At 35.4% G+C, this 25,871-nt stretch overlaps 3 protein-coding genes and 2 pseudogenes across 3 annotated transcripts; 2 read left to right on the top strand and 3 right to left on the bottom strand.

Moving 5' to 3' along the window:
* Positions 1-3,467: 3,467 nt before the first annotated feature.
* Positions 3,468-3,968, bottom strand: LOC114732553 (probable transcriptional regulator RABBIT EARS). The gene has a single exon (XM_028919839.1). The coding sequence runs from the start codon at positions 3,966-3,968 to the stop codon at positions 3,468-3,470; it is 501 nt and encodes a 166-aa protein (XP_028775672.1).
* Positions 3,969-6,009: 2,041 nt separating this feature from the next.
* LOC114732555 (tropinone reductase-like) lies at positions 6,010-7,693 on the top strand (annotated as a pseudogene).
* A 3,483-nt stretch (positions 7,694-11,176) lies between these two features.
* LOC114732556 (senescence-associated protein 13) lies at positions 11,177-12,710 on the top strand. Its single transcript, XM_028919846.1, has 5 exons — positions 11,177-11,292; positions 11,534-11,741; positions 11,982-12,198; positions 12,297-12,403; positions 12,492-12,710. The coding sequence occupies exons 1-5, from the start codon at positions 11,222-11,224 to the stop codon at positions 12,666-12,668; spliced, it is 780 nt and encodes a 259-aa protein (XP_028775679.1). The 5' UTR covers positions 11,177-11,221; the 3' UTR covers positions 12,669-12,710.
* Positions 12,711-14,930: 2,220 nt separating this feature from the next.
* Positions 14,931-17,403, bottom strand: LOC114732563 (methylsterol monooxygenase 2-2-like; annotated as a pseudogene).
* Positions 17,404-20,017: 2,614 nt separating this feature from the next.
* Positions 20,018-22,276, bottom strand: LOC114732550 (eukaryotic translation initiation factor 3 subunit G-like). Its single transcript, XM_028919835.1, has 2 exons — positions 21,816-22,276; positions 20,018-20,634 (listed from the first exon to the last, which is right to left on the bottom strand). Exons 1-2 carry the CDS (start codon positions 22,186-22,188, stop codon positions 20,102-20,104), a joined length of 906 nt encoding a protein of 301 aa, XP_028775668.1. The 5' UTR covers positions 22,189-22,276; the 3' UTR covers positions 20,018-20,101.
* Positions 22,277-25,871: the final 3,595 nt, after the last annotated feature.

Raw genomic sequence — 25,871 nt, 5'->3', positions numbered from 1 at the left:
GCCTTATTCTGACACAAATACCTTCCCCTCCTGCCCTTGTTCTCTCTTGTTTTTTGTTTTCAGTCTCTTGTTTCCATATGTCAAGTCTATGCTAAATCCATTCATTTGTATGGATAGTGAAGAGTGCAACCCTCTACAGTTACTATATATCATTTTGATATCTACTATTTTGGGAATGCGAACAAGTATCTATTCTGGGAATGCTCACCGGTTGTGTAGAAACATTAGGACTTTCGGTTTTTTAGCCCTATATACCTAAATGGGCGTATGGGATTTGATGATCTCAATAATAGACTCTTGTTTTACTGAATTTGGCGTGCATTCTTCTACCTATTCTAAACTAGTCTTTAATGTGTGCGTGCGTGTGTTTTTTTTTTTTTAATGGGGCATCTCTCTTTTTCTTTATTTATATGAAGGTTGCCTGTGAAAGTGAATAATGATTTATATGTGAAATTGTGAACTTACTTTCCAGTCCGTCCTTTTATTGTCTTTTAAACTCATTTGACTGCGAAACGGTTCAACTTCCAAGCTTCCTATGATTGTGTGAACTTCCTTTCCATTCCAAAAGGAAATGTTAATTCGGTGTTTAGAATCCCCAAAAAGCACTTAAAAAAGTGTTTTTATGCAGAGCGGAGACAATTTCTTTCATATGTTTATTTCAGAATCTGTAAAATTATTTCTCAAAGGCTAATACAAACACTCCTTTAGTTGAAAAAATTTGATGAGTAGTATATAGTAATAAGGTGAAACTTACAACTAAAATGACATTCAAAATACGCTGACGGAATGGTTTCCTCCATTTTATTGATATAAAGACTAAACCCCACCTTTGGGAGTGCATAGGTCCTAGCACCGTGCTTGCTTTCACGGAAGTTTTTAAAGAAAACTTTGCATGCGCGGACATTTTTTCCCCCCTTCATAAATACAGTATCAAATAGGAAAACCACGTGATACGTTGAGAGTTCAAGAGGTGGAAGGTGTTCCTAATACGCCCCACAAAAACACAGATTCTCATTGATCCAGGGATTAAATCTGACCAAGGTCAGGGAAGGAACTTTAAAATATTCGAGGATTTAAACTAAAGCAATGAATTTACTGGAATTCCAAATGGGCTAAGAATCCAAGTAATCACGGGTGTTGCTGTAAAGGTAGGATTTGTTGTTGAAAATGATCATAAGACGTGAATCTTAAACTTTGGTGTTACCCAGTACCCACGGGCCACGGGCTCCAACCATGCCGTCGATTGCGTATGGCATGTCCCGCGTCGAGTGTAAATACAGATAAAATATATTTTATTTTTACTAAAAGGGGAAAAACAAAACTAGAAAGCCAAAAAGCCGAAAATAGAAAAGGAAAAACAAAACCATGCCCTTTTATTATTATTATTTTTTTGGTTGCCTCGCACAGGTATGGTGGCATTTCACGATGTAGGCTGTGTTTGGGTGACTTCCCAAACCATGGTTTGGGGAATAAATCACCCAAACACCCACCCAAAAACCAAAACCATGGTTTTGGAAAAAGTAAAATTTTTTTGCTTTTGGAGAAAAAAGAGAGAGTGTGAGAGCCTATAGGATATGTATCTTGTTATTTTTTTTATAAACATATTTTTTTATAAACATATTTAATCTTATATTTTATAAATATATATACATATTAATTATTTATTAATTATATTATCTTATGTATTATTAATTATGTTAATAAAAAATATTATTAACAATTTTATTCCTTCAAATTAAAAGATATCATAAAATCTATTTTTTCTGTAATTATCATATTAATTTATGTCTTTTTTTTAGTAATTTATATATATATAAAAAGTGCTTCTAATAACAACTATCCAAACACTCTCATTTCTCAAAATCACTTTTTCATAAAATCTATTCTTTCCAGAATCTATTCTCCAAAATCACTTTTTCAAACCACGGTTTGGTTTCATCCAAATACACCTGCAGAATCAATAGGCTCCACATCTGTGTTTTCTTACAGGCCACAGCTTAGCCCATGAACTTGCGAGTTCTTGCAGAGATTGATCGTGACGGCCGTCAGCAATGGGTGCTTGTTTTGTTTGAAATGAATCTGCTTAAAAGCAACGATCTTCTTGATGATGGTAGAAGAGAAGCCTACATGCCCAAGTACTCCGCAAAGCTAAAGCAGAAGAAAGCTTGACGAAGAGGTCAAAATGTCTCCGAGAATAACAAGCTGTGGGGCTGACTGGGCTTCAATGGAAAAGCCTCTTGAAAGCAAACTTCTTGCGAGAAGAAAGGGTACGAATTTAATTGATAAAGATATTGATCCAATATAATGGTTATGGCCGAATAATAATAATAATACAAAAGAAAGAATATTTTCCTCCTCGCCACGTCGACATCTACCGCACAATTACAATTCCTTAAAACTTGTTTAATGGAAATGGGAGATGCAAATTGGGTTGAAGCCGCTGCACGCAATTCCTTACTGTGTTGACGACGAGCTAAAAATTAGATGGTTTGGTGATTAGAAGTTGTCGTCCGATGAAATACATAAAAGACAGAGGCAAAAAGCAAGTTACCTTGTTACGAACGTTGTTGCCAATATAACCAATCACATATATGGGTTCAAATTTTTTCGCTCTCATCGAGAAACATTCTAGCTCTTAACGACAAAAGTGGTCATGCATGCTGCGGTTCCCGGTTTCATCGATCCTCTTTTGGAGTTGAACATGAGGATTACTGGATTCGGCAACATGGACGCTATTCCTTTATTAATTAATTCTGCAGGCCTTAATATATCACTCCTAATTAAAATGGAAATGAATGAATATCCAAATTAATCTTAATATATATTTTCACCCTTTGCATTCCCTACTTAAATTCTCTAGAATTTTACAGAGAGAATTCTATTTTATTCCTTAATTTACATTAATATCAACTATTTCATTTGGAATGCGGCATGCATGTAACAAATCAAAATATAGATTTAATTTTATTGTACAAAAATAAAGAAAACTTCCATAAGACAAATCACAAAGTACTTATTATAACTTAGTGGCACCTAATTCACTCTTCATCGGGGAAATTATGTGCAGGTTTGATTGCGTCCTGCAAGCGTTTCTCTTGTCCACTCAAGCATAAGACAAATAACATGCAAATCCGAACAAAGGGTAAGTAAATTAATGAAAATATAAAATTTATAATAATTTGTGTGTGTGGGGGGGGGTGTGTGTGTGTAAATGATCCCATTCATTGCTCAAACTTCAAGCAATATACAGGACTTGCCATCTATCTAGTTAATACTAAAACAAAAATCATTGTTGAAGTAATTAGATTGTAATAATTAAAATTGACTGTCTAGGAAAAAAGGTACAAATATTTTCCAATGCAAATAAAAAATAATGATAAATTTTAGACAAAAGAAGGGGGGATTGCTTATTGATCATGAAAAAATTTGGGGGAAGAATTAAAGACATGTAGATTTGTGCATTGAGATCAAAAGAATTTTCGGGTGCCAATAGTGGGGGAGGGTGGGTCAGGCCCTAGTCTGAGTTCAAGGTCCAAATCCGAGGGCGAACCCTTGATTTCTTCAGCAATTCCTCTATCATGAATATGACCTAATTCTTCTGGCTTTTCTGTTTCACCACAGGGTGTTTCTGCAAATAAAGGAAGCTGCTTCAGGCGAAGTTCGGAGCAGTTTTCGTCTCTGGAAGAGGAATCTTCCATATTGCAGGTAGGCCAGTGAGTTCTGTCTTCAACCTTACTGTGAACATCCAAAGATGGCTGACGATGATGACGGTGACGATGAGCTTGGTTGGAAGATTGCTTCAGCTTGGCTTTATCTTTCCTGTGAATGTTCATGTGGCCTCCCAATGCTTGCGCATTGGAAAATCCCCTTTTACAGAAGGTGCATTCGTACGACCTTGTCACTTGACTTCCTCCTTGCTCATCGCTTGGGTTTGTTTCTGACGATGTTGCCTGATCTTCAGACTCCATTAATCACAAGCTCTTTAGTTGAGATGATGATGCCAAGAGACCATAGAAAGAGAGGGAATATTTGGTCAAATGGCAACTTTGTGGGTGTCAATATATAATACCAACTATAATGGGGCTGCAAGGCCTGCCTTCATTCTGGCATGTAACTTGCACGGGACGTAAGCTTCAGTTGTATCCACCGATAAATAGTGAGACCTGGTTGGTCATGCTTTTGATGTATCAATTAATTTAATATTACCTATGTTACGCTTTGACCTTGTTAATTAAGTTTAATTTGTTCGTGAGAATAGCATGTTTGTCCACAGCTTGCCCGCTGGCCCTATGCTCTGGTCTAATCTCATGATCTGATCTCATCACACCTCACTATCAAGTGTTTTCTTGGGGCTTGCTGTCTCTATATAGTCTATGGGGAGACAGATAGCTAGAAGACTCAAAAGTTGATACTTGTCAGGACCAAGTCACCAATTGATAACAAAGTCTAGCGTGGAATTAGAAAAATATGAAAAAAAGAAAAGAAGCAGATCGGTTTTGGTTCGTTCGCAGATAGAAAAGGTCATCTTCAGAATCACGAAATTCTTTAGACGACCCCATTTGGCCACCATGAAAAATTTAAAAATGAACCATGGAAGTAGATAATATATAAAATAGCCACAGATTTTTAATTTTTGAAAAGAATTTTCCAATGACCCCCCAAAATTAAAGTTGTACTCATGGGCATATCCTCCGTAAATGACCATAAAGTGAAGCTAAAGGATAGTTTAAAATAAGACGGCAGTTGTCGTAAGTTGTTAATTATGCGAAATTATGAATGATGTTTTGACTTTTGACTACAGAAGCAAGCAAAAACAAGATCGAAACTTGAGGTCTGCTTCTGCATATTTCAGATATAAATAATAAATATATGTATATATGTTTTTCAGTTCCTAGACGTATATCTCTTTCCTTTATTTACGTAGTTAGGGGAAAAAAGAAAAGAGAAAAATTGTGAAGCTATTATTCCTTCTTCGATGTCATGAAAGAAAAATAAAATAGCGAATGGCGTCAAGCCGCCCTCAACAACGAACTGGGAGTTGGCTGGGTACGTACGTAATGTAAATAAATACTCCTCCGGTCCTAAATGTAAGACCTTTATACACACTAGTATAAAGGTCTTATATTTAAGACCGGAGGAGTATCATATATGCATAAGAAGGAAACAAGATTACAGAGTTTGCAGCTGGAAAAGGAAGGAGACCTTCATGTGCCAACCTCACACACACGCACACACAGCAGCAGCAACAACAGTCCACTTGGAAGCCACTGGTGCAGAAAGAATGGTGAAGTCTCAAGATTATTACAAGAAATTTGAAATCATATGATACGTCCTATACACGTGCATGCATGGGAATGTGGCAATACTCTTTTTGAAGGAAATAGCGTAGGTAATAATCTTCTCTTCATTTCTTTTTTCCTTCACTTTCTTTCTACCTTCCAGATCTCGACTCTTAAAATCAAATTTTGAATGGTTAGGATTTAGCATTTTTTTTAAAATTCCAGTTCTAAATTATTTAGATAAAATTTTCACACTTTGAATTTATTCATTTGCTTTTCATAATTTCACATTTTAATCATAATTTTGTAGAATATTAAATCCTAACCATTTAATACCACAGTAAAATTTGGAGAGCTTCATTAATATTTTGGCATACGCCGCAAGCTGTACCAATGACAAGCTTCAAAATTCATATACGGCTTAATATGGAGGGGACCAAGTAATGAGAGGCGGAAAGAATATTGTCATTCTCTGAAAGTAATGACTAAATAAGACTAAAACAGCACACAAATTCTATTTTCTGTCGTCCGACACCATTTCGGATTATATAATCAAACTCAGTCACAGCTCAGCACTCAAATTTTGGACTTTACTTTTCCAACACGTAACCAACTTTTGAAAATTTTCTGTTGTCCTGCAGTAAATCTTGTATTCGTATATATCCCGGTACTTTTAATCGGGTCGGGATAAACGACCATAATGCTGAGCATCATACCCGTTGAATTGTTCATCTTTAGGTTGAAGGTCTGACAAGTTTTGAGCCATCTAATGAAACGAACGGATAAGATCAGTGCTCGTGAGCATGGAGGTCAATTTTGGGGCCTCAGGATGCGATCTCCACCCTTTCTTATTCAAGTCCCTCGGGGATGATTATATTATATATAAGCTAAGGATGGTAAAGTATCGCAGACGGCATTAGTGAGGGTTGGGTGGTAGGAAGTAGAGAGAAAGAAGCAGACAATGGCGGAGGCAAACACTAGCTTTAGCAACAGGTGGTCTCTTCAGGGCATGACGTGTCACTGGTGGAACCAAAGGAATTGAGTCTCTCTCTCTCTCACACACACACACACTCTCTTTGTTCTATCTTCTTGATTTATTCATAAAAATATCGCAACTTTTTCCCGCTTCCATCAACAATCACATAGCTATGGGCTAGTTAAAGCCATTAGCCGTGAGAACTTTGTGGGAGAGTTTTCATCACTCTGCTTAATTATTAAATTTTTAGTGAATCAGTTGTTCATATGCTGTTGTTAGGTGTGCTATTGTGGAGGAGTTGGCACAGTTAGGAGCGGCCGTACAAACTTGCTCTACGAATGAATCTGGGCTTAATGGATGCTTACAACGATGGAATGCTGAGGGATTTCAAGTTACTGGTTCTTTTGGCGACATGGTGTCCTCTGCACAAAGACAAGATCTTATAACCGAAGTTTCCTGTGTGTTTCACGGCAAACTCGATATCCTTGTTAGTAACTCAACTAGTAAAATTTAGACTAGATACGCATCGTCTTTTCAAAGAAAAAGTAAAATCCATGTGTTTGCATGGTTTATCATTAACTAGTGTACCTATCTTTTTTGTAGATTAAGTTCGAAATTATTTTGGTTACCAAGGTTATCTGTTTTCTAGTAATGTGTGATACTCACCATGCTTTGAATTAGGTGAACAATGCGGGAAAAATCATAACAAAACCAACCCTAGGCTATACAGCAGAGAACTTCTCATTCATAATCAGTACCAATTTGGAATCGGCATATCATATACGCCAACTTGCACACCCTCTTCTAAAAGCTTCAAACGCTGCAAGCATTGTTTTCATATCCTCCGTTGCTGGGGTGACAGCTGTAAATGGAATATCAATATATAGTGCAACGAAAGGTAAATAATCTCTTTATCTGATTTATGATTAAAAAGATGAACAAGAAGATGCGTTAGAAGGGAATTAATTTGGTTAAGAGGATGTGAAATTAATGCAGGAGCAATGAACCGGCTAACCAAGCAACTGGCATGCGAGTGGGCAAAAGACAATATAAGGACCAATTGCGTTCCACCAGGCCCCATTAAGACTCGCCTCGCTGACGAAGTAATAGTTCTGTTCTATCCTTAATTCTCTTCTCATTTGGTTGTTGTGGAATTTCTATGTGAGGTAGGGGGCTTATTAAGAATCATATTATGGCTTTTCCTATTGTAGTTTTTCAAAGATGAAAAGGGACATGAGAATTTCATCAGAAGAATTCCTTTGCAACGAATAGGGGAGCCAAACGAGGTGTCTTCCATGGTGGCATTCCTCTGCTTACCCGCCTCATACATAACGGGACAGGCCATTTGCATCGACGGAGGATTATTTACAGTGTTTGGTTTGTGAGCTTTGGGCAGTCTTGGAAACAAATAAATAAAAATTAGTTCCTTCTTATGTTACATATCCTAGTGACCACTCAATAATTCTTGTTTTAATTTATACAGAAACTATTGTTTGAATGGCGGTTGTACAATTGAGTTCTCATAAATTTCACGACAGAGTAAAAAATTAAAAATAACCGTCTTTTGCAGTCATATATCAGTTGCCCAGTTCGTGGCCCCAGTGCACGTAAATTCACAATTATATGGAAGGCAAAGTTCAAATTTGCTTTTGCACTAGCTATTAAAATATTTTACGCTGTCCACGTTTGGAGGATAATTATTCACAATATGCTTTCTAGAAACACTACAATTATGCACAATCAGAAAGAAGGAATTTAGGTTAAAAAATTCTTCCCGACGCAATCAATCGCTGTCAAACATGAATAATTGAAGATGCGTCGGCCATTCAAATTGAATAATCTCCAAAAATATTAGCTCCCAAGTTCTTATCACATCCCAAAAAGAATCAGCCACCTGTTTGATGAAACCGCCTTACACGAATTTGTCAAAACAAGAATAACATCAAATATTGATTGTAAACGAACGTTCATATGTGTGTGTGTGTAATTGATCGTACATAATAAAAATATAGTTTCTATTACCACCTCGTCTGCAACCAAAAATTGTTTGAATAGATGACCAACAAAAAAAAAGCTATACTGATGAATCTCCTATGGGCATCTACATGATGAGCTTAACTATTAGCGAAGTGCTTTCAAGAAGAAAGTGAACTAGGCACGAGAATTATCCTTCAACTCTGAATCAGGGATGTATATATCACCAGACATAACTTGTTTTACAAATAGTATACTATACGAGATTAAAAATAAACATTGTTCATAATTTATAAAAATTCCGACTTATATAGATGGATAGATAGGTAGATATACCTTTTATATATATATAGAGAGAGAGAGAGATGGATAGATAGGTAGATATGCGGGTGAGTGTTGGTGAATTAGATGAGAAAAGGGTTGAAATCATCCTGGTAGAACACTTATTTAGTCTGAATAACAGGGCATAGTTGTCCGAATAAAGGCTTCTGCATTGCATGCTGTAGCCTGTAGGACAATAACAGCCACTAGACACAAAAACACACAAGGCAGTGATGGCACACAAGTTTTGGAATATGCCCTTAAAATGAGAATCTACTTTCTGAGCTTCCGTATAGATACCCCCAGTCAAATTCGCTGTCGTTGTTTCATTTTGCTCGCTGTTGTCTTCAACGACTGCGTTCTTCAATGCCTTCAACTTTCTGTAACCAACATTATATTGGCAGAGAACTGTGAGATGGGCACATGGAATAAGCACCAAAACCATAAATAAAGGGTTTTTGTTTCTAAAACAAGCAACAACAAGATCGGAACTTGAGTTCTGCTTCTGCATATTTCAGATATACATACATACATGTATGTATATATGTTTTTCAGTTCGTAGCCCCATATATACATATATATCCTTTAATTACGTAGTTAGGGAAAAAAGAGAAGAGAAAATTGTGGAGCTATTTCTTCTTCGATGTCATGAAGGAAAAATAAAATAAGGGGGTCAAGCCGTACTCAGATCAACAACGAGCTAGCAGTTGGCTGGGTAGGTAATGTAAATGAATGTCATTTATGCATAAGAAGGAAACGAGATTAGAGTTTGCAACCGGAAAAGGAAGGAGACCTTAATGTGCCAACCTCACACGCGCGCAGCAAGAACAACAGTCCACGTGGAAGCCACTGCTACAGAAAGAAGGATAAGTCTCATGATTATTACAAGGAATTTGAAATATGATGCGATGGTCCTATGCACGTGCATGCCTGGGAGTGTGGCAACACTCTTCTCTTTTGGAGGAAATAGTGGGTAATTATATTAAAGAGTAAAATACTCTCTCTATTTTTTTTAGTTTTGCATCAATTACATGGACTTTTTTTCTATTTTAAAAACATACAGTTTAGTCCAATTAGTTAACACAGTTAGGAATATTCTAAAAAGATTCTAAAAATGTTATTTTTACCTAAATTTATATTAAAATAAAATTTATTCCTAGATTATATTTTTATAGTTACATCAATTTTATTTAGTTAAAACAAAGATAAAAGATTTGATTAAAAATTTAACTAATTATTTTAATAAATATATATAAACTTAACTAAATATGTTTATAAATTTTTATAAAAGTTTTGAATTATAAATTTAAATAATTTATAAAATCTTTTAAACTTATATCATTTAAATTTTACGATAAGCAAAAATTATGTATTTGAAATATGTTTTTATAATTTAAAATGAATCAAAGTAAATAATTTCTAATGAATGTGATAAAATATTAAAATTATAAATTTTATGATTTATATCAAAATTAATAAATTTTATAACATATTAGAAATTTTAAAGATACTTATTTTTTGATTTTATAAAAATATTTTTTGGAAAATATAAATGTTTAGATAATTATTAATTTAAAAAGGGGCATTTTGGTGAAAAAATAATTTAAAGTCAAGCTTAATAGTCAACTAATAGTTTTTGTGTAGATAAAAATAAAATCTTAGATATATGAGGGAGGTTTGTGTAATGTATGTTTTAAATGTAAGAGAGGTCTATGTATGTTTTCAAAATAACTAGGAGGTCTCTGTAATTGAGATAAAATAAAAAGATAATCGGTGTATTTTACTCTATGTTAAATCCTTGCAATTTTTTTAATATAAAAATCCTAACAATTTAATTACCAACAGTAAGCATTTAGAGAGCTTTATGAATATTTAATATTTTTTCTGACTATATTTCTCGCGTGAATCTTTATAGAGAGTGGAAATTTTGGCATACGCGACAGGTTTAAATTGGAACAATGGCAAGCTTTCAAAATTCGGGTATGGCTTAACGAGTGGTGGAAATAATATTGGCATTTTTGACCGCAACGACTAAATAAGACTGAAACAGTCCACAAATTAATATTGTATTTTCTGCCGTCCAACATAATTTCGGAATTCGGATATACAATCAAACTTGTCACAGCTCAGCATTCAAAATTTTGGAAGGGAGAAGGTTCATTTTTACCCCGAAAGTATTCATCGAGGAGAAGTATCTAGAAAATTTTTTTTGACGCAATGTCGCCCTGAAAGCCTACGCAACGTAACAATATTGCCTTAATAAGCTCATTATGCCCGAGAAATTCTTGCACACACCACTCATTTATGTACTGGCCAATAAAATTTTGACAGCTCAATCAATTCTTACGTTAGGTGTCTGCTGACATGTAACTGTTCCTGTCTCTATTGTTTTAATTTTTCTTTTTAAAAAATTGTTGAGCGTACCCGTTAAATTGTTTTATCGTTAGGTTGTTGACAAGTGACAAGTTTTGAGCTATCCGATGAAACGAACGGATCAGATCTCTCTGTGAACAAGAAGGTCGTTTTGGGCCTCAGAATGCATCCTCTCTTATCCGAGGCCCTCAGTGATGATCATATTGATTATAAGCTAACTCCGAACGGTAAACTATAGCAGATAGCATTCGTGAAAGTTAGGTGGTAGAAAGAAAGCAGAGAGAAAGAAAAGCAGAAAATGGCAGAGGCAAACAGGTGGTCTCTTCAGGGCATGACCGCTCTTGTTACTGGAGGAAGCAAAGGAATTGGGTCTCTCTCTCTCTCTCTCTCTCTCACTCACTCACTCACTCACTCACACACACACACACACTCGTTGTTCTATCCTCTTGATTTATTCATAAAAGTATTGTCACCGCTCCCATCAACAATCACATGGCTAGGCTAGTTAAAAACCCTAAACCCATAAGAACTGTGGGGGAGATTTTTCACTGCATCAGTCTGTTTAAGTATTAAATTTTTGGTTAATCAGTTGTTCATATGCTATTGTTAGGTATGCTATTGTGGAGGAGTTGGCACAGTTAGGGGCTGCCGTACACACTTGCTCTAGGAATGAATCTGAGCTTAATGAATGCTTGCAACGATGGAATGCTAAGGGATTTCAAGTTACTGGTTCTGTTTGCGATATGGTGTCCTCTGCACAGAGACAAGATCTTATAGCTAAAGTCTCCCGTGTGTTTCATGGCAAACTTGATATCCTTGTCGGTAACTGAACTCATAAAATTTACACTTGACCATGATAGACCAAATTATATACCATAAAACATGGAACATGACCGGTACATCCTTTTTTTTAAGATTAAAAGTAAAATCCATGCTTATGGTTTACCATTAGGTAGTTTATCTATCTTTTTGCAGATTAAGTTGTGAAATATTTTGGGTCCTAATGTTATCTGTTTTCTGGTAAACTAATGTGTGATGCCCATCATGCTTTGAATTAGGTGAACAATGTGGGAACAAACGTAACAAAACCAACTCTAGACTTTACAGCGGAAGACTTCTCTTTCATAATCAGTACCAATTTGGAATCGGCATATCACATAAGCCAACTTGCACACCCTCTTCTAAAAGCTTCAAAAGCTGCAAGCATTGTTTTCATATCCTCCGTCGCTGGTGTGACAGCTATAAATGGAATATCAATATATAGTGCAACGAAAGGTAATTAATCTCTTTATCTGATTTATGATCAAAAAGATGAACAAGAAGATGCGTTAGGAGGGAATCAATTTGGTTAAGAGAATGTGAAATTAATGCAGGAGCAATGAACCAGCTAACCAAGAACCTGGCGTGTGAGTGGGCAAAAGACAATATAAGGACCAACTGCATTGCACCGGGCCCCATTAAGACAAGCCTCGTTGAAGAAGTAACAATTCTATTCTGCCCTTAATTCTTTTCTCATTTTATTGTTGTTACGTGAACCAAGGGGCTTATTAAGAATCATTTTATTGTAGTTTTTCGAAAAGGATGAAAAGGCACGTGAGAATTTCATCAGAAGAATCCCTTTGCAACGAGTAGGGGAGCCAAGCGAGGTGTCTTCCATGGTGGCATTCCTCTGCTTGCCAAGTGCCTCCTACATAACGGGACAGACCATTTGCATCGACGGAGGATTTACAGTGTTTGGTTTGTGAGCTCGGGGCGGTCTTGGAAACAAATAATCAAAGTTTTTTTAGTTTTTTTTTTTTTTTGTGGTTGAATAAATCCAAATTAGTTCCTTCTTATGTATGAAATCCTTGTAAACCCGTTTGAGTTTGGATCGGTTTTTGTAATACCCGTTTGAGTTAAAATGGATTGGTTTGTCTTCAACTCTCAATAAATTCGTTACTTATCATGTTCCGTTTACCAAGTCTTCAATATATCCGTTCAAAATGAATCCCCTTCCGCATTGATTACAGCGGCTTTTCCTTTTCAATATAATTATGTTTCCAAATAAATATGATTAAACGGCCACCTTAGAATAATCATGGAGCCCCTCCAATATCCAGACGTTTTTCATTTGCTTTGTCACTCAATTCGAGCCATCCCCATGATGACGTGAAGCAACTTTACTCCATGGTGAGAAAACATGGTCATCTCTTGTATTTTTTTGAGGTCCCTTCTAATCACCTGTGAATAGTAGTTGTGTCTTCTCTTGGAATTTCAAATAGTGGTTGATTTGTTGAATCATTTTCTTTTCTAGAAAAAGAATCATTTTTTTAACTTCATTTCGCTTTTATCATTCTATCGTTCCTTTCTTTGCATTAAATCTAGAATGATTGTTAATCTTTGGCTGTTAAGCTTTCTTAAATATAAATATAAAAAAACCCCTTGTAGCTCAATATTCCTAATTATGTTTGCAAATCTAATCCAATCTCTATTTATCTTGTGGTGTTTCAAGTTCTTATCCTATTTTTGTTGGTGAACAGGCAAGGCTGGATTACAAACTATTTCTCCAGTTCTAAATATAAGACCCTTTTTATAGTATAATTTATACTATAAAAGGAGTTTTATATTTATGACCGGAGTAGTACAAGTTGTTTTTCTCTATATAGAGATGCTTTTGTGGTAGAGATCTCCTCAAGTATATGTCAAAATCGATCCAAATCATTCACTGAACTCAAAGGTAGTGCAAGTATTGGGTTTCTCTTTAATACGATGATTGAAGATGATAAGTACAGACGAGGAAGTTGCGATGTGGTAACTCTATATATATAGATATATAGTATATGACCTTTATTTGTTTTACCTTTTGATGATTTTGTGTGTAATATTTTCAATAAAAGTGAGGTGTTTTTACCTTTCAATTAAATATAACGTTATCAATTATACCGTAACGCAAAGAAACAATCATGGCTAAGTTACACACACATTAACAGGTGTTATTATTCCGTCCAATTACCTATTTAATCATTAATTCAATCATACTAACAAATGTTTTTCATGTCATAATATTTTTTTTCCTTATAGAACCTTTATTAATACAATATTGATTTACACATTATAATATTATGTATTGATTGCGTTTCACTATTGTTATTACTAGAGGAAGATTAATGATTTGCCAGCAATTTTTTCATATACATCGAATTATAAATCATTTACTTAACCCTGCATTTATGCTCATGCCAAATTAATATATATTTTTAATTTGTGCATGATATTTGGTCATCATTAACATGATTCTTAAAAAGAAAAGAAAACAATTAGAATTGATATCATTAGAATATGACATATAGCTGCATCAACCAACCCATGCATGGCATGGGGAAAAGGCTCTAGTTATATATATATATATATATATATATATAAATGAACCTTCATTTATAATCAATTTTTTATGTCATTCTTGTTTTGACAAATTATTGCAAGGTGAGAATAGATATAAACCCTTTCTATCGGGTGATGGCCAAAATCTCTCCCTCTCTCTCTCTCTCTGTATATGTATATCACCAGATATGATTTTTTTAACAAAATATTATACTATACGAGATTTAAAATAAACATCGTTCATAATTTACAAAAAAATTGGCTTATATTATAAATATCTCTCTTATATTCATATATATATATATATATATAATAAATAATCATATATGTAGATGTATGTGTGAGAGAGAGACAGAGTGTGATGAATTAGATGAGGGGGCTGAAATCATCCTAGTAGAACACTTACTTAGTCTGAATAACAGGGCATAGTTGTCCGAATAAAGGCTTCTGCATTGCATGCTGTAGCCTGAAGGACAATAACAGCTACTAGACGCAAAAAACACACAAGGCAATGATGGGACACAAGTTTTCGAATATGCCCTGAAAATGAGTATCTATTTTCTGAGCTTCCCCCGATCAAATTCGCTATCATTGTTTCTTTTGCTCGCTATTGTCTTCACAGACTGCGTTCTTCAATGCCTTCAGGATGAGGGGGCTGAAATCATCCTAGTAGAACACTTACTTAGTCTGAATAACAGGGCATAGTTGTCCGAATAAAGGCTTCTGCATTGCATGCTGTAGCCTGAAGGACAATAACAGCTACTAGACGCAAAAACACACAAGGCAATGATGGGACACAAGTTTTCGAATATGCCCTGAAAATGAGTATCTATTTTCTGAGCTTCCCCCGATCAAATTCGCTATCATTGTTTCTTTTGCTCGCTATTGTCTTCACAGACTGCGTTCTTCAATGCCTTCAGCTTTCTGTAACCAACATCAGTTCTGAATATCCTAATACGATAGGCAACAAAACAATCGCGCGCACTGTCAGTATTAACCATTGGGAGAGAACTATGATTTGGGCACATGGAATAAGAACCAAAACCGTAAATATAAGATAATATGTGAGTTGGATCATCCATGACTAAACACGTTAAAGTAGCAGAATGCATCCAATACATACCAGTCCATGTAAGTGAAGGTTGACGAGTAATTTCCAGACTTGGTGTACAACTGGCGGTGATGATAGTCATGAAAATCAGCTCTGGAAGTTGGGATACAGAATTAAAGAACAAAGAAAAGCAGGATAAATCAAGCGTCTGTTGTGAAGGAGGAGGAGGAACTCAATACTCACCCTCCGTACAAGGGTAAGAAGTTTGATGGACTACAGGGAAAATGATACCCGCAATGTGCCTCAACTGTTTCCAGGACTCTCAGAACCACCCACAACCACAGAGTCATCAAGTGGGGCCCTGTGATGGCGGGACCAAGAATGGTAGCAAATCCAAGGAAAAGTATCTCGGCAGGATGAGCATATTCAGAGGTAAGTCCAAACGGTGTAGCATACCTAAATACGTACAGTGAAACACATCATGGGATTTTATCTTTAATTACTTTATACATAATAATCATATTATATTGCCCGAAAACCAAAACCCAACATTACACTTAAGCAACGCTTACTCATGATGAACACTGTGTACATGCTTGTACAGCCATTTTGTGTGCAACATCCTGTGGCCCCAGTAGAATACAAAATCCTCCAAAATGAAGTAGAAGATTATTTGAGATAAAACTGTTCTCCTGAGAAAATTAAAGAAATTTCATTTGCCAAGAGCAACGGGAAGAAATATGAGTGTTAAAAGCAAAATCTCTAATCATGGAGCTCATACGTCCAGACTAATGACAGCACTCTTAAAAAACCTGAAAGTACCAGGACGGCAGGGGAAGACTACTTCGCATGCCCATGTATTTGAAGACAGGGTATGAAAGTATCATAACTGGAAGATTGACACCGAGATGATACAGCAATAAGCGACTGATACATTTTTCCTGAGCTGAACGGCTGTTAATTTTTGCCTATATTGAAGTCAGCATTATCAATCACACAGTCAATCACACGGGCCGGGACTGAGCAAAATAAGCAAAATAGAAGCGTCCAACAAGGAAACAAAATGGAGCTACAGTGAGAAAAATGATACGAAACATGCAGGTGTCATACAGTACGAGTGAAGGATAATTTAATTTTTCGTAACTGAAGAAAAGAAGGTTAGATATCCTCTTTCTTTAGGTAGATTAATGTTAAAATAAATTCATTTTATCAATTAATATGGCTCATAAAAAAGCCTAGGAGGGTAAAAGCAGAAAAGAAAAAAATAGTTTATTTTGAGTTAAAATAAAGGAAGTACAGTTTTAAGAAAACAATAGAGCTAAAACTGAATCTTGTAATTGCTCAGCCATCCCACCCTCTCAAGCATACGAAAGGAAGTCCAGATAAGAAGAAGACGCTCTCATGAAGAAAGAAAGTTCCCAGACATGCCAGTTGAAAATCACTGAAATTCGTGATCAAATACTGCATCATCGGGGGAAAAAAATATCTATTGTGTAAGTCAAACTACTGAAAGGATCCGTTGATGCGTTGCAAATATAATAAGCACATCAGAACCCAACTAGCCAACCAGCAACTGAAATATAATAGCAAATACTTTTCTTGAAAACAAAAATCAATGAGTTGGCTCCAGTCAAGAATAACAAAGAAGGCTAGCTATCGCTGGTTGGCAGCCTCGAAATCTGCTACTCATATAATGCGAGCATGAATCGATAACCAACATCATACTTTCAATCTTTCCCATGGTGAGAAATTAGAAAGCTCGAGAAAATTCTCGAGACGATACCAGAAAACAAGCTCGAAAGCAATGACTAGAATTCAAGATTTCATTTCTTGAAGGCGAACATTAGAACGGAAGTGAGGAGAAATGCGAGACATTTTATGACAAAGAAGTGTTACGTAGCCCAATGACAAACGGACTGTTGGAAGCAAAGAAATCAGGGAAAAATGAGCAAGAGGGCGCCAAGAAAGAAACAGAAAGAGGAAGTAGAAGAGAACCTGCCAGCCAGATTCGAATAGAGAAGCCATAGTTGAGGAGGTCTTGGCCACAGAGCAATTTGAGAGAACGAGATATGTGACAGGGAGACGACAAGAAGAGAGCAAAGTGATGGTTATGAAGAAAAAGACAAGGCAAGGGCCAAACCCCAGCTCCTCTGGACCTCCCCCGTCCCCCGCCCTTTTTTTTTTTCTGTCTCTAAACCAGAAGTTGGGAAAACTGAAAAGAAAATATGGCTCTTGCTTCTCAGTTATATATTTCAAATTTTAAAGAAAACTTTTTTATAAAAATTTATTGGATAATGCTTAATATCGATTTTAATGTTAATCTCTAATATTATTAAGTAAGAATTTTAAAATAATAAATATGTGCGTAGGTGTTTAATTATATAAAATACTATATATAGATAAAATAAGATATATGGTAAAACCAAAAATAAGAAAGACTGGGGAGAATAATTTCACGGGCGGGTTGCTGAGGAATACAAGGTGCCAAGTCTGAACCCGGGGGCTGGGGGAAGGTGTCCCTGTGAAAAGAGGTGCGCGGATACCTCATCACTTGTCGCTTTGTGTTGTGGTGACCTTGCACGCATCACCCCTTCAGTTTTTAATTACTTAACCAATGTCACTGCCTCATTCATTGATGTATGCTACCATATTGCATCCACCTACCTACCTATCGATGCACTTCTTCATCTACGCGATGTCCTTCTCATTGCCTCTATATTTCCACGTAACTCCAAACCATTCATGCCATCCGTATATCTCGAACAAATCTTAAGATTCTATACTATTCACAAATTTTCATCAATATATTTCATTCCTTAATATTCATCCATTCGTGTCTAGTTATCTAGCAAATCCGGTTTATTGATATTCGATTCTTCACTGCAACATCCATAGTTTTGTCTCAATTGTATTTGAAATGGATTTAATATTATTAATAATTAGATTAAGCTAAATATAATTTAATTTACATACTACTTTTGATATTTAATATAAAAACTAATTGACTAATTTGAGTACATTAAAAAAGTTTATTAAGTTAGTTATTTGTAATAAATATGTATTATCTTCTTTAAAATATCTTTACTAATCATCTGTATTAGCTACATTTGATGAAATTTTTAATATGTGCAACTACTACAATATTACTTTTTAAAAAATGATTAAGTACCAAAAAAAATATTAAAATCTTATATTTATAACTAAATTAAAAGTTAAATTAACTATTATACATTAAAAATTTGGCGTACGATTATAGAGGTAGTGTACCTGGGAAGAGTTTCAAAAAATAAGATGGCAGAGACAACACGTCATTGTCTCTAAGTTGAATAATTATTGTAGATCCTCTTTTTCGGAAATTATGGGCATTTATAGTCGTGTATAACATATATCCACAACAAAAATACGCGCGATGTTTTGCATGGATACCTCGTGTGTGCAAATCCAGATGCCTTCCTTTGAACATCCAGGTCAATGCCCTGGTCTTGCAGTCTAATAACATAAAAGAAAAATCTTTATAAGCGAGGGGTTGCATTTCAATTATAATCAATAAAGTTTTTGAAATTAAATTTACTTTCCCTTAGCTTTCTCTCCTTATCATTTTTATCCTTAGATAAAATTTCAATAGTTCAAATTTAATATTGTATAAGATTATTATTGAAATATTAGACTATACTTATGTTGAAGGAAAAATAAATAAAAAAATAATTTTGTAAACTACTAAAAACCTCACCTATCCAACTTTCATCTTGCTGCGAAGATGAGTGGGGAAGCGGAGGAAGAAAGAACAGAAGCAGCAGGGAATCAGATTCTCTCCACTACCCTTCCCATCCTCTTCCCCTCCACTACCATCTTTTTTTCTTCACAACCATTAGATCAAAACTCCAATGGTCCAGATTTAATATTTTATAACATTTTATAAAGATAAATATTATGATAAAAAATAGATAAATAAATTTAAACTGTTAAAATCTAATCTGAACAGTTCATAACTACAGACTGTTATATAGAGCAAATTTTTTTTAATTTTTTATTACAATTGTAAACTGTTCAGACCAGATTTTAACAGTTTAAATTTATTTATTTATTTTTTTAATAATATTATTTTTATAAGATGTTAAATCTGGACCATTGGAATTTTAATCCAATGGTTGTGAAGAGAAAAGAAGGGTAGTGGAGGGGAAGATGATGGGAAGGAAGTGGAGAGAATCCAAGTCCGAAGCAGCAGCGCCAGTTTCCCCACTGGGAACAAGGACCCGCCTCTTGTACTTGGTATTAGTGCATACTCAACGGAAAACGGTTAATTTCCCATTTGTTAAGTTAATCAGTTATGCCCTTAGCTAGTGATAGCCAGTTAGTTAGTCATAGCCAGTCATTAGTTGCGAAGTTGCGCAGCTTATTAGCCAATCGCAATGCATATAATACCGAAAACCTCATTAACGGACTATCTCTTCCCATCTCTTTGTTCTGCCACACTTTCGTGCTCTGGTTTTATCTAGAAGAACATGCCTGAATTCAGCACAAACATTTGAAAGCCTTCACTCACAGCTTTCAGGTGACCATGAAACGTAACAACAATGGCCGTATAGTACTTCTGAAGCACGAAATCAACTAACATAGTAGTAATTAATCAAGCAAATTTACTAACACTTATTTAAAACACGTAATTATAAAAATCTCAAATTTGAAGAAAATAGAAATACAATGCTGGTAGCAAAATTAGATAGGCCTCTCAGTATAGTTTAGAAACAACGGGCAGTACCGCAAAATTTAGTTCGTTCTTGGAGTGGCCCATTCAACTCTAAGGATTAGACTGTCATAACCATATCCATTCAGTTTGTTAATTGCTCTCTGGGCATCTTCCCTGTTCACAAAGTTAACAAAGCCAAATCCTCTGCTAATACCAGTCTTCTGATCAACAGCAACATAGACTCTGCTTACAGCACCAAAAGGACGGAACAGTTCAAGCAAGTCCGGCTCTCTTGTGTCCTCAGAGAGATTAGTGACCCGTACAGAATTTTCATCATTCCTTCGCCGCATATCTGATCCAGTTCTCTCTGCACCTGCTCTCAGACCAGGAGGAACATATGCTCCCTTGGTTGGACCAGAAGTGGCAGTGGCAGCTTCTGATGCAGCAGGCTTATCAATGAATGCTTCCATTGGTTGGGCTAGATCCTTGTATGGACACCTTGACGTCCAATGGTCTCCCTTCTTCCCACAAGTTCTACAAACCATAAGAACAGCACCTTTTTGGAACTGAGCCAATGGGTCTCCAGCAGCCTTCGGTTCTTCTGGCTTGCTACCTGTTAAGAACGGAAATGTTAGAGACATGATGGATCAAAGCTCAAAGAAAGCAGGATAATTATCCAAACAGTAAGCAATAACGACATAAACAGTCAATGAGTTCAGTGAAACACCACTTCTCAAATGCATCAATTTCATGCAAAAATAATATATTAGATGCCAAAATTCAAGGCCAACAAAGTTCGCACATTTACAATTGTGCCCTTTTCTTTGAACCAAGAGAATATATAGGAGCCCACCTCACCTGTGGTCGCTTGCGGTTGCAGGCACGTTAAAATTTACAGAGTCTCCAGGGCTCTATATGTCAGGTTATATGCTCACAGATACCATTTTGCATGCGCGGCCAAAAACTATCAATGCCAAGAGAAGCAGAAGCTAATGACTATATATCACTATATCAGGTTATATGCTCACAGAGACCTTGATATTGCAAGGGATTCCCCAGTTCAACTGATATCAAACTGTGAACTGAATCAAGCACACACGTTATTTATGTAGAGAGAAGTCCCCCCTGAGCAGTTCCCAAGTTTTAGGATAAAGTTAAGCCGTTGATGCACAGCCACATATTTGTTTTTGAAGACTTAGCAACCTCCCCCAAAACCCCAACAGAAGTAAGGGAAAAAAATAATGATACACATCATAAATGTATCAGCATTGTATTTTCGAATTATCCAGCCAAATTCATCTAGATCTCATTACGAACTAAGAGTAACTACATATCATATAGGCCCAGCTCAAGTTTCAACAATTAGGAGAAAACGCATGGACACAGGAGCGTAATAAAAGCTTCGCAATACAGAATGAAATCAATGGCGATGCAGTGCCTGGAATGATTTTTTTTTCTTCCGAACTTAGATTATTAGCTGCACTTTTATCTAATGGGACTCTGCTGCGCTCACCCAGAAAAACAAAAAAACAAAAAAACACAAAAGCTAAAGCTAAATAAAATCTTTGAGGACAAAAGACAAAAAGAAATCAGCGGGAGGGCGCCCGTTTTGGAGCCTAAAAATGTTTCGAACTCCAACACTAGAGTCGAACTCCAACATTAAAAGCCCCAGAGGAGGATAAAAGGAAAGCACGGCAGAAGTTCCAGACCGATTATTTCAGAATTCGACCAAAAAGGAAAAGAGAAGAAATTTATTCAACGAACAAAACCAAGCAAATGATGGCAGAAACAAACCCGGAGCCCTAGGTCGCTCAAGAAGGATCTCTTCCGTGGACACCATAGTAAGCCTGCTGCTAACATCCTCGTGAACCGCATCGCCGAACTTGGCCCACGATCGCCGCTCAACGGCCCGCTTACTGAGGCGAGCGTTAGCAAGCTTGCGAGTACGAGTGGTTGTCGTGATCTTCACCTTATTGCCATCTTCGTTGAATTTGTACTCGATCACCTTCTTTATGCCGTTCTCATCGGGACCTATCACCTGTCGCGGCGGCAGCAAAAAATCAAGATCCTCGCCGTCATCCTCATCTAGTTCGCCCCACCGTAGTTTCGCCGGTTGCGAAGGGTTTTGGGCCGCCTGGACGGCACCGGTCGTTTTGGTGAAAGCCATACTCTACAGCAACACAGGGACGGGAGATTCGGGGGCTAGGGCTTACAGCTTAAATAACAAATTGACGATCCGTCGAGATCCTCCAGGTCGGAGTGGGAAACATCATTTGTGATCTTGGGTTTATCTATTTCGCTTAAAAACAGAAAAGGTATTAGGTTGATCTAGACCGTCCAATTCATCTAACGGACTAAGATGGGATACGCACTCCTACGGCTAACCATCCTCTTCCACGTAGCAGATTGATCCTAAGTCGGCTAAGTACTCCAAGAACCAAATAACCAAATTATACGGATAAAAAGTTAGTTAAAATTAATTAAAACCAATAAATATATTACAAAAGTGACCTTTTTTTTTTTGAAAAAAATTACTCTTATATATTAAAAAAAAAGCAGGGTAGGAGAGAAAAACAAGTAAAAATAATATAAAAAAGACATGTAATTAATTCATGATAAAAAGAAAAAAATATATTAAGTGTTTAGATAGAAATTGTAACTTATAAAAAACATACTTATTCAAAAAATTTGTAATTTTATAAAATAGAATTGGTGGAGTGTAATGTAAAACATACATGCGTTTGAATTAAAAAAAGTTAACGTCTTTTTTGTTTCTTTTTATTTCTTTTTTTTTAACTAATTGGATTTTTAGCCTCTTGATGTACGAAAAAAACGCAAGATACATTAACATAGATTATTTTTCGGAGGTCAATATATGAACATGGATTTAACCTTGAGACAATGCAAGTCTGAGTAGGTACTGTGATCTAACACTAAGTAAGGTCTAAGGTACTATTTGGTACGAAGCATTAAAAATAAGAAATAAAGACTAGGATTATAATTGAAAAAAAATCATTAAAAAAGCCTTTAGTATGAGTAATGGCTTGTTATATGGAATTAAGCAAACTCTTGAAATTAGCATTGGGGAATACTACTTTTTCTCTTAGTATTTCTCAATCCCACATACATGAATTCGTCTAATCTTATGTAACAAGCAATCTTTCATGCTAAACACTATTTTCTCAATTTTAGTCTCAATTTTTATCCCTTATTTTTAATGCTTCGTACCGAACAGTATCTAAAAATAAAATAGAATAAAAGTTTACAAGATAATCGAAGATTGTTTTGAACTTGTTGATTGTCAAAATTGTTGTCTATTCATATGATACAGTCTAAAACCAGACCGCGTAAGGTAACAATTATTAGGGCAAACATCTTCTACCCATTGGCATCTCCTAGGATCACTTTTGTTTCAGTTAAGATAATTAGACAATTTAAATATTGTTTGATAAATCTAATTTGGAAACTCATTACAAACCATATATTATTTTTCGAGTTAATCTAAACATCTCTTATATTATCTAATTTGCAGATTCGTTACAAATAATGCATTAATATTATTAGTTTTCAATTTCATCAAATTTATATTTTCAAATTTTGAAAATTTAGAGAAATTCATTTGACGTTGAAAAAATGGTAGTTTTTTTAGCTTGAATTAAATAAGTTGGCATAAAAGATTGTTTAAGTTCAAAAATTATAATTCAAACATTTTAAAAACTCAATTATGTCATTAAACACATATTCAAATATATTGTTTGAAATTATTGATTAAGAAATATTTAATTACTTCTTAAATAGTGCTTTTGGTCTTTAATATAAAAGTTAACTGACTAATTTGAGTAGATTAAAAAAATTTGTGAAATTAGTTATTTGTCATAAATAGATGTTGTCTTTCTTAAAATAATCTTGTTAATCATGTGTACTAGTTAAAACTACTAGTTAATGAAAATTTTAACATGTATAATAATTACAGAAACTATTTTAAAAAAATATAAATATGAGAGACAAAATAGACAGAAGTTATATATTTAAGATCAAATTAAAACTCAAACTAGTTTTTATATTCAGGAGGAGAGGTAGTATTTAAGTATTTGTGTCCCCTTAATTGTTAGGGTTAATTAATTAATTAATTAATTAACTAATACATATTAAAAATTCATGTGTGTTTTTTTCGGGTAAAAAAAAATCATGCGTTTTTCCTAATTTCTTTTCTCAAGTGAGGACTGTTTTTCTTGAAAGGAAAAATTAATTTCCAAATCCTTATCGTTTGATTTGATTTTCAATTAGGTTCCCGAACCTTTTTTTTTTCTCTTTTTATTGAATCTTTTAACTTTCTACTGTTAAATCAGTTAATCTCTACCATTAAATATCAATTATCAGTGTTGCAATTTTTTTGTTAATGACATCTGAAAGGTCCACTGCTGCCATGCGAGTCCTCCGAGTCTGATGCCACTGCGCGGTCGACTGCTTCTTCTTCTTCCCCCTCTCCAAGTAGATCTCCAATTCCAAAACAGAAGAACAAGTCATATACTACCTCTAATCCTAATTATAAAACTTTATTTATAGTCTATAAACGAGATCTTATAATTAAGAGTGGTGGTAATATATGTATATATATATGAACACATATATCAAGATCATCTTCTAAAGAAAATTGTTTGTTGCGAGTAAGTCAAGAAGGAACTTTTGATCACTGCCTGACTCATCCAAAGCCATTAAATTCCCTCTAAGCAAATTTGATCCTTTTGATCACACCAAAACCCACCATTACCATCCCCATCCATCTACGCCCCTCTTGAACTCAATTTTGTGGCGTAAATAGAATCTTGATGAGCTCCTGAGAAGTAGAATTTAAGATTTGAGCATATGTGTTCACCTATATTGGGTGCTGCTGAATGGTGGAGTTGACGATCGATCTTCCTAAAAGCTCTATGGATGTTCTGATGACGATGACGAGAGCCTGATAGCTTTTTTGGGTTGATCACTTGAAGTTTTGACATTGATGGGTTTTCTTTCTTTTGTTAATTCTCGTTGCTGTCACTTTGATTACACCATGTTTCTCGGCTTTCATCATATGTAAAAGAGAGAGAGAGTTTTAGACAGTGAAGAAAGAAATCCTAGAGGAAGGTACCACGGTGAGGAATGGGTGAAGGAGAAAGAAGAGTTGGGTCGACCTGAGGTTATGGCAGAAGGAAAGAGAAGGAGATGTTTGAAAGTCACCGACAGAAAATTGTAACGGTGTTAATTCATTTTATTTTATTTTTCGACTGAAGGTGTTGCTTCATATTTAACAGGAGGGAGTAATGGATTTATCAGTAAGAAAATTAAGGGATCCAATGAAAAATAAATAAATTTAGGAACCTGATTCAAAATGGAGCAAAACCGCAAGGACTTTCAAATTAATTTTCCCTTCTTGAAATTATGATTCAAACACTCAAGTTATGCTTCATGGCTTCAAGGTTGGATGGCTTTGCAAAAGCAGCACACGTTTGGTTCAAGCTCTGACTTCCAAGTTGTTGAGGGAGCAGTAGCGAAGCGCAAATCTCCGATGGAGGCCGACATGAGCTCTTAATACTCTTGGTTTATTTCTGTATCCTTTTCTTTCAACTACTCAAGAAATGGTTATCTTAAAATCAAGACTAATATTTGATTCAAGCTCAGCAAGCTAGCACTCGTCAACGTATCGAAACGCTGTGCGGCTTTCAATGCTTCTTATGCCAGCACCATCAATATTTGATTCGGTAAGATTCTGGCGGTCTGCTCCTACAAGTTCAAAAATCTGTTTATCTTTGTTCTTTTGATTTTTGATCCGTAGGTTCCAGATTCAAAACTGCTTCGCGACACAGGAAA

This window comes from Neltuma alba, unplaced genomic scaffold, assembly GCF_004799145.2.
Source record: "Neltuma alba isolate B1F8T4 unplaced genomic scaffold, ASM479914v2 tig00012918_pilon, whole genome shotgun sequence".
In the NCBI taxonomy this organism is placed as follows: domain Eukaryota; kingdom Viridiplantae; phylum Streptophyta; class Magnoliopsida; order Fabales; family Fabaceae; genus Neltuma; species Neltuma alba.
Note: the sequence above shows the minus strand (reverse complement) of the source record. Positions and strands in the feature narration are given on the sequence as shown.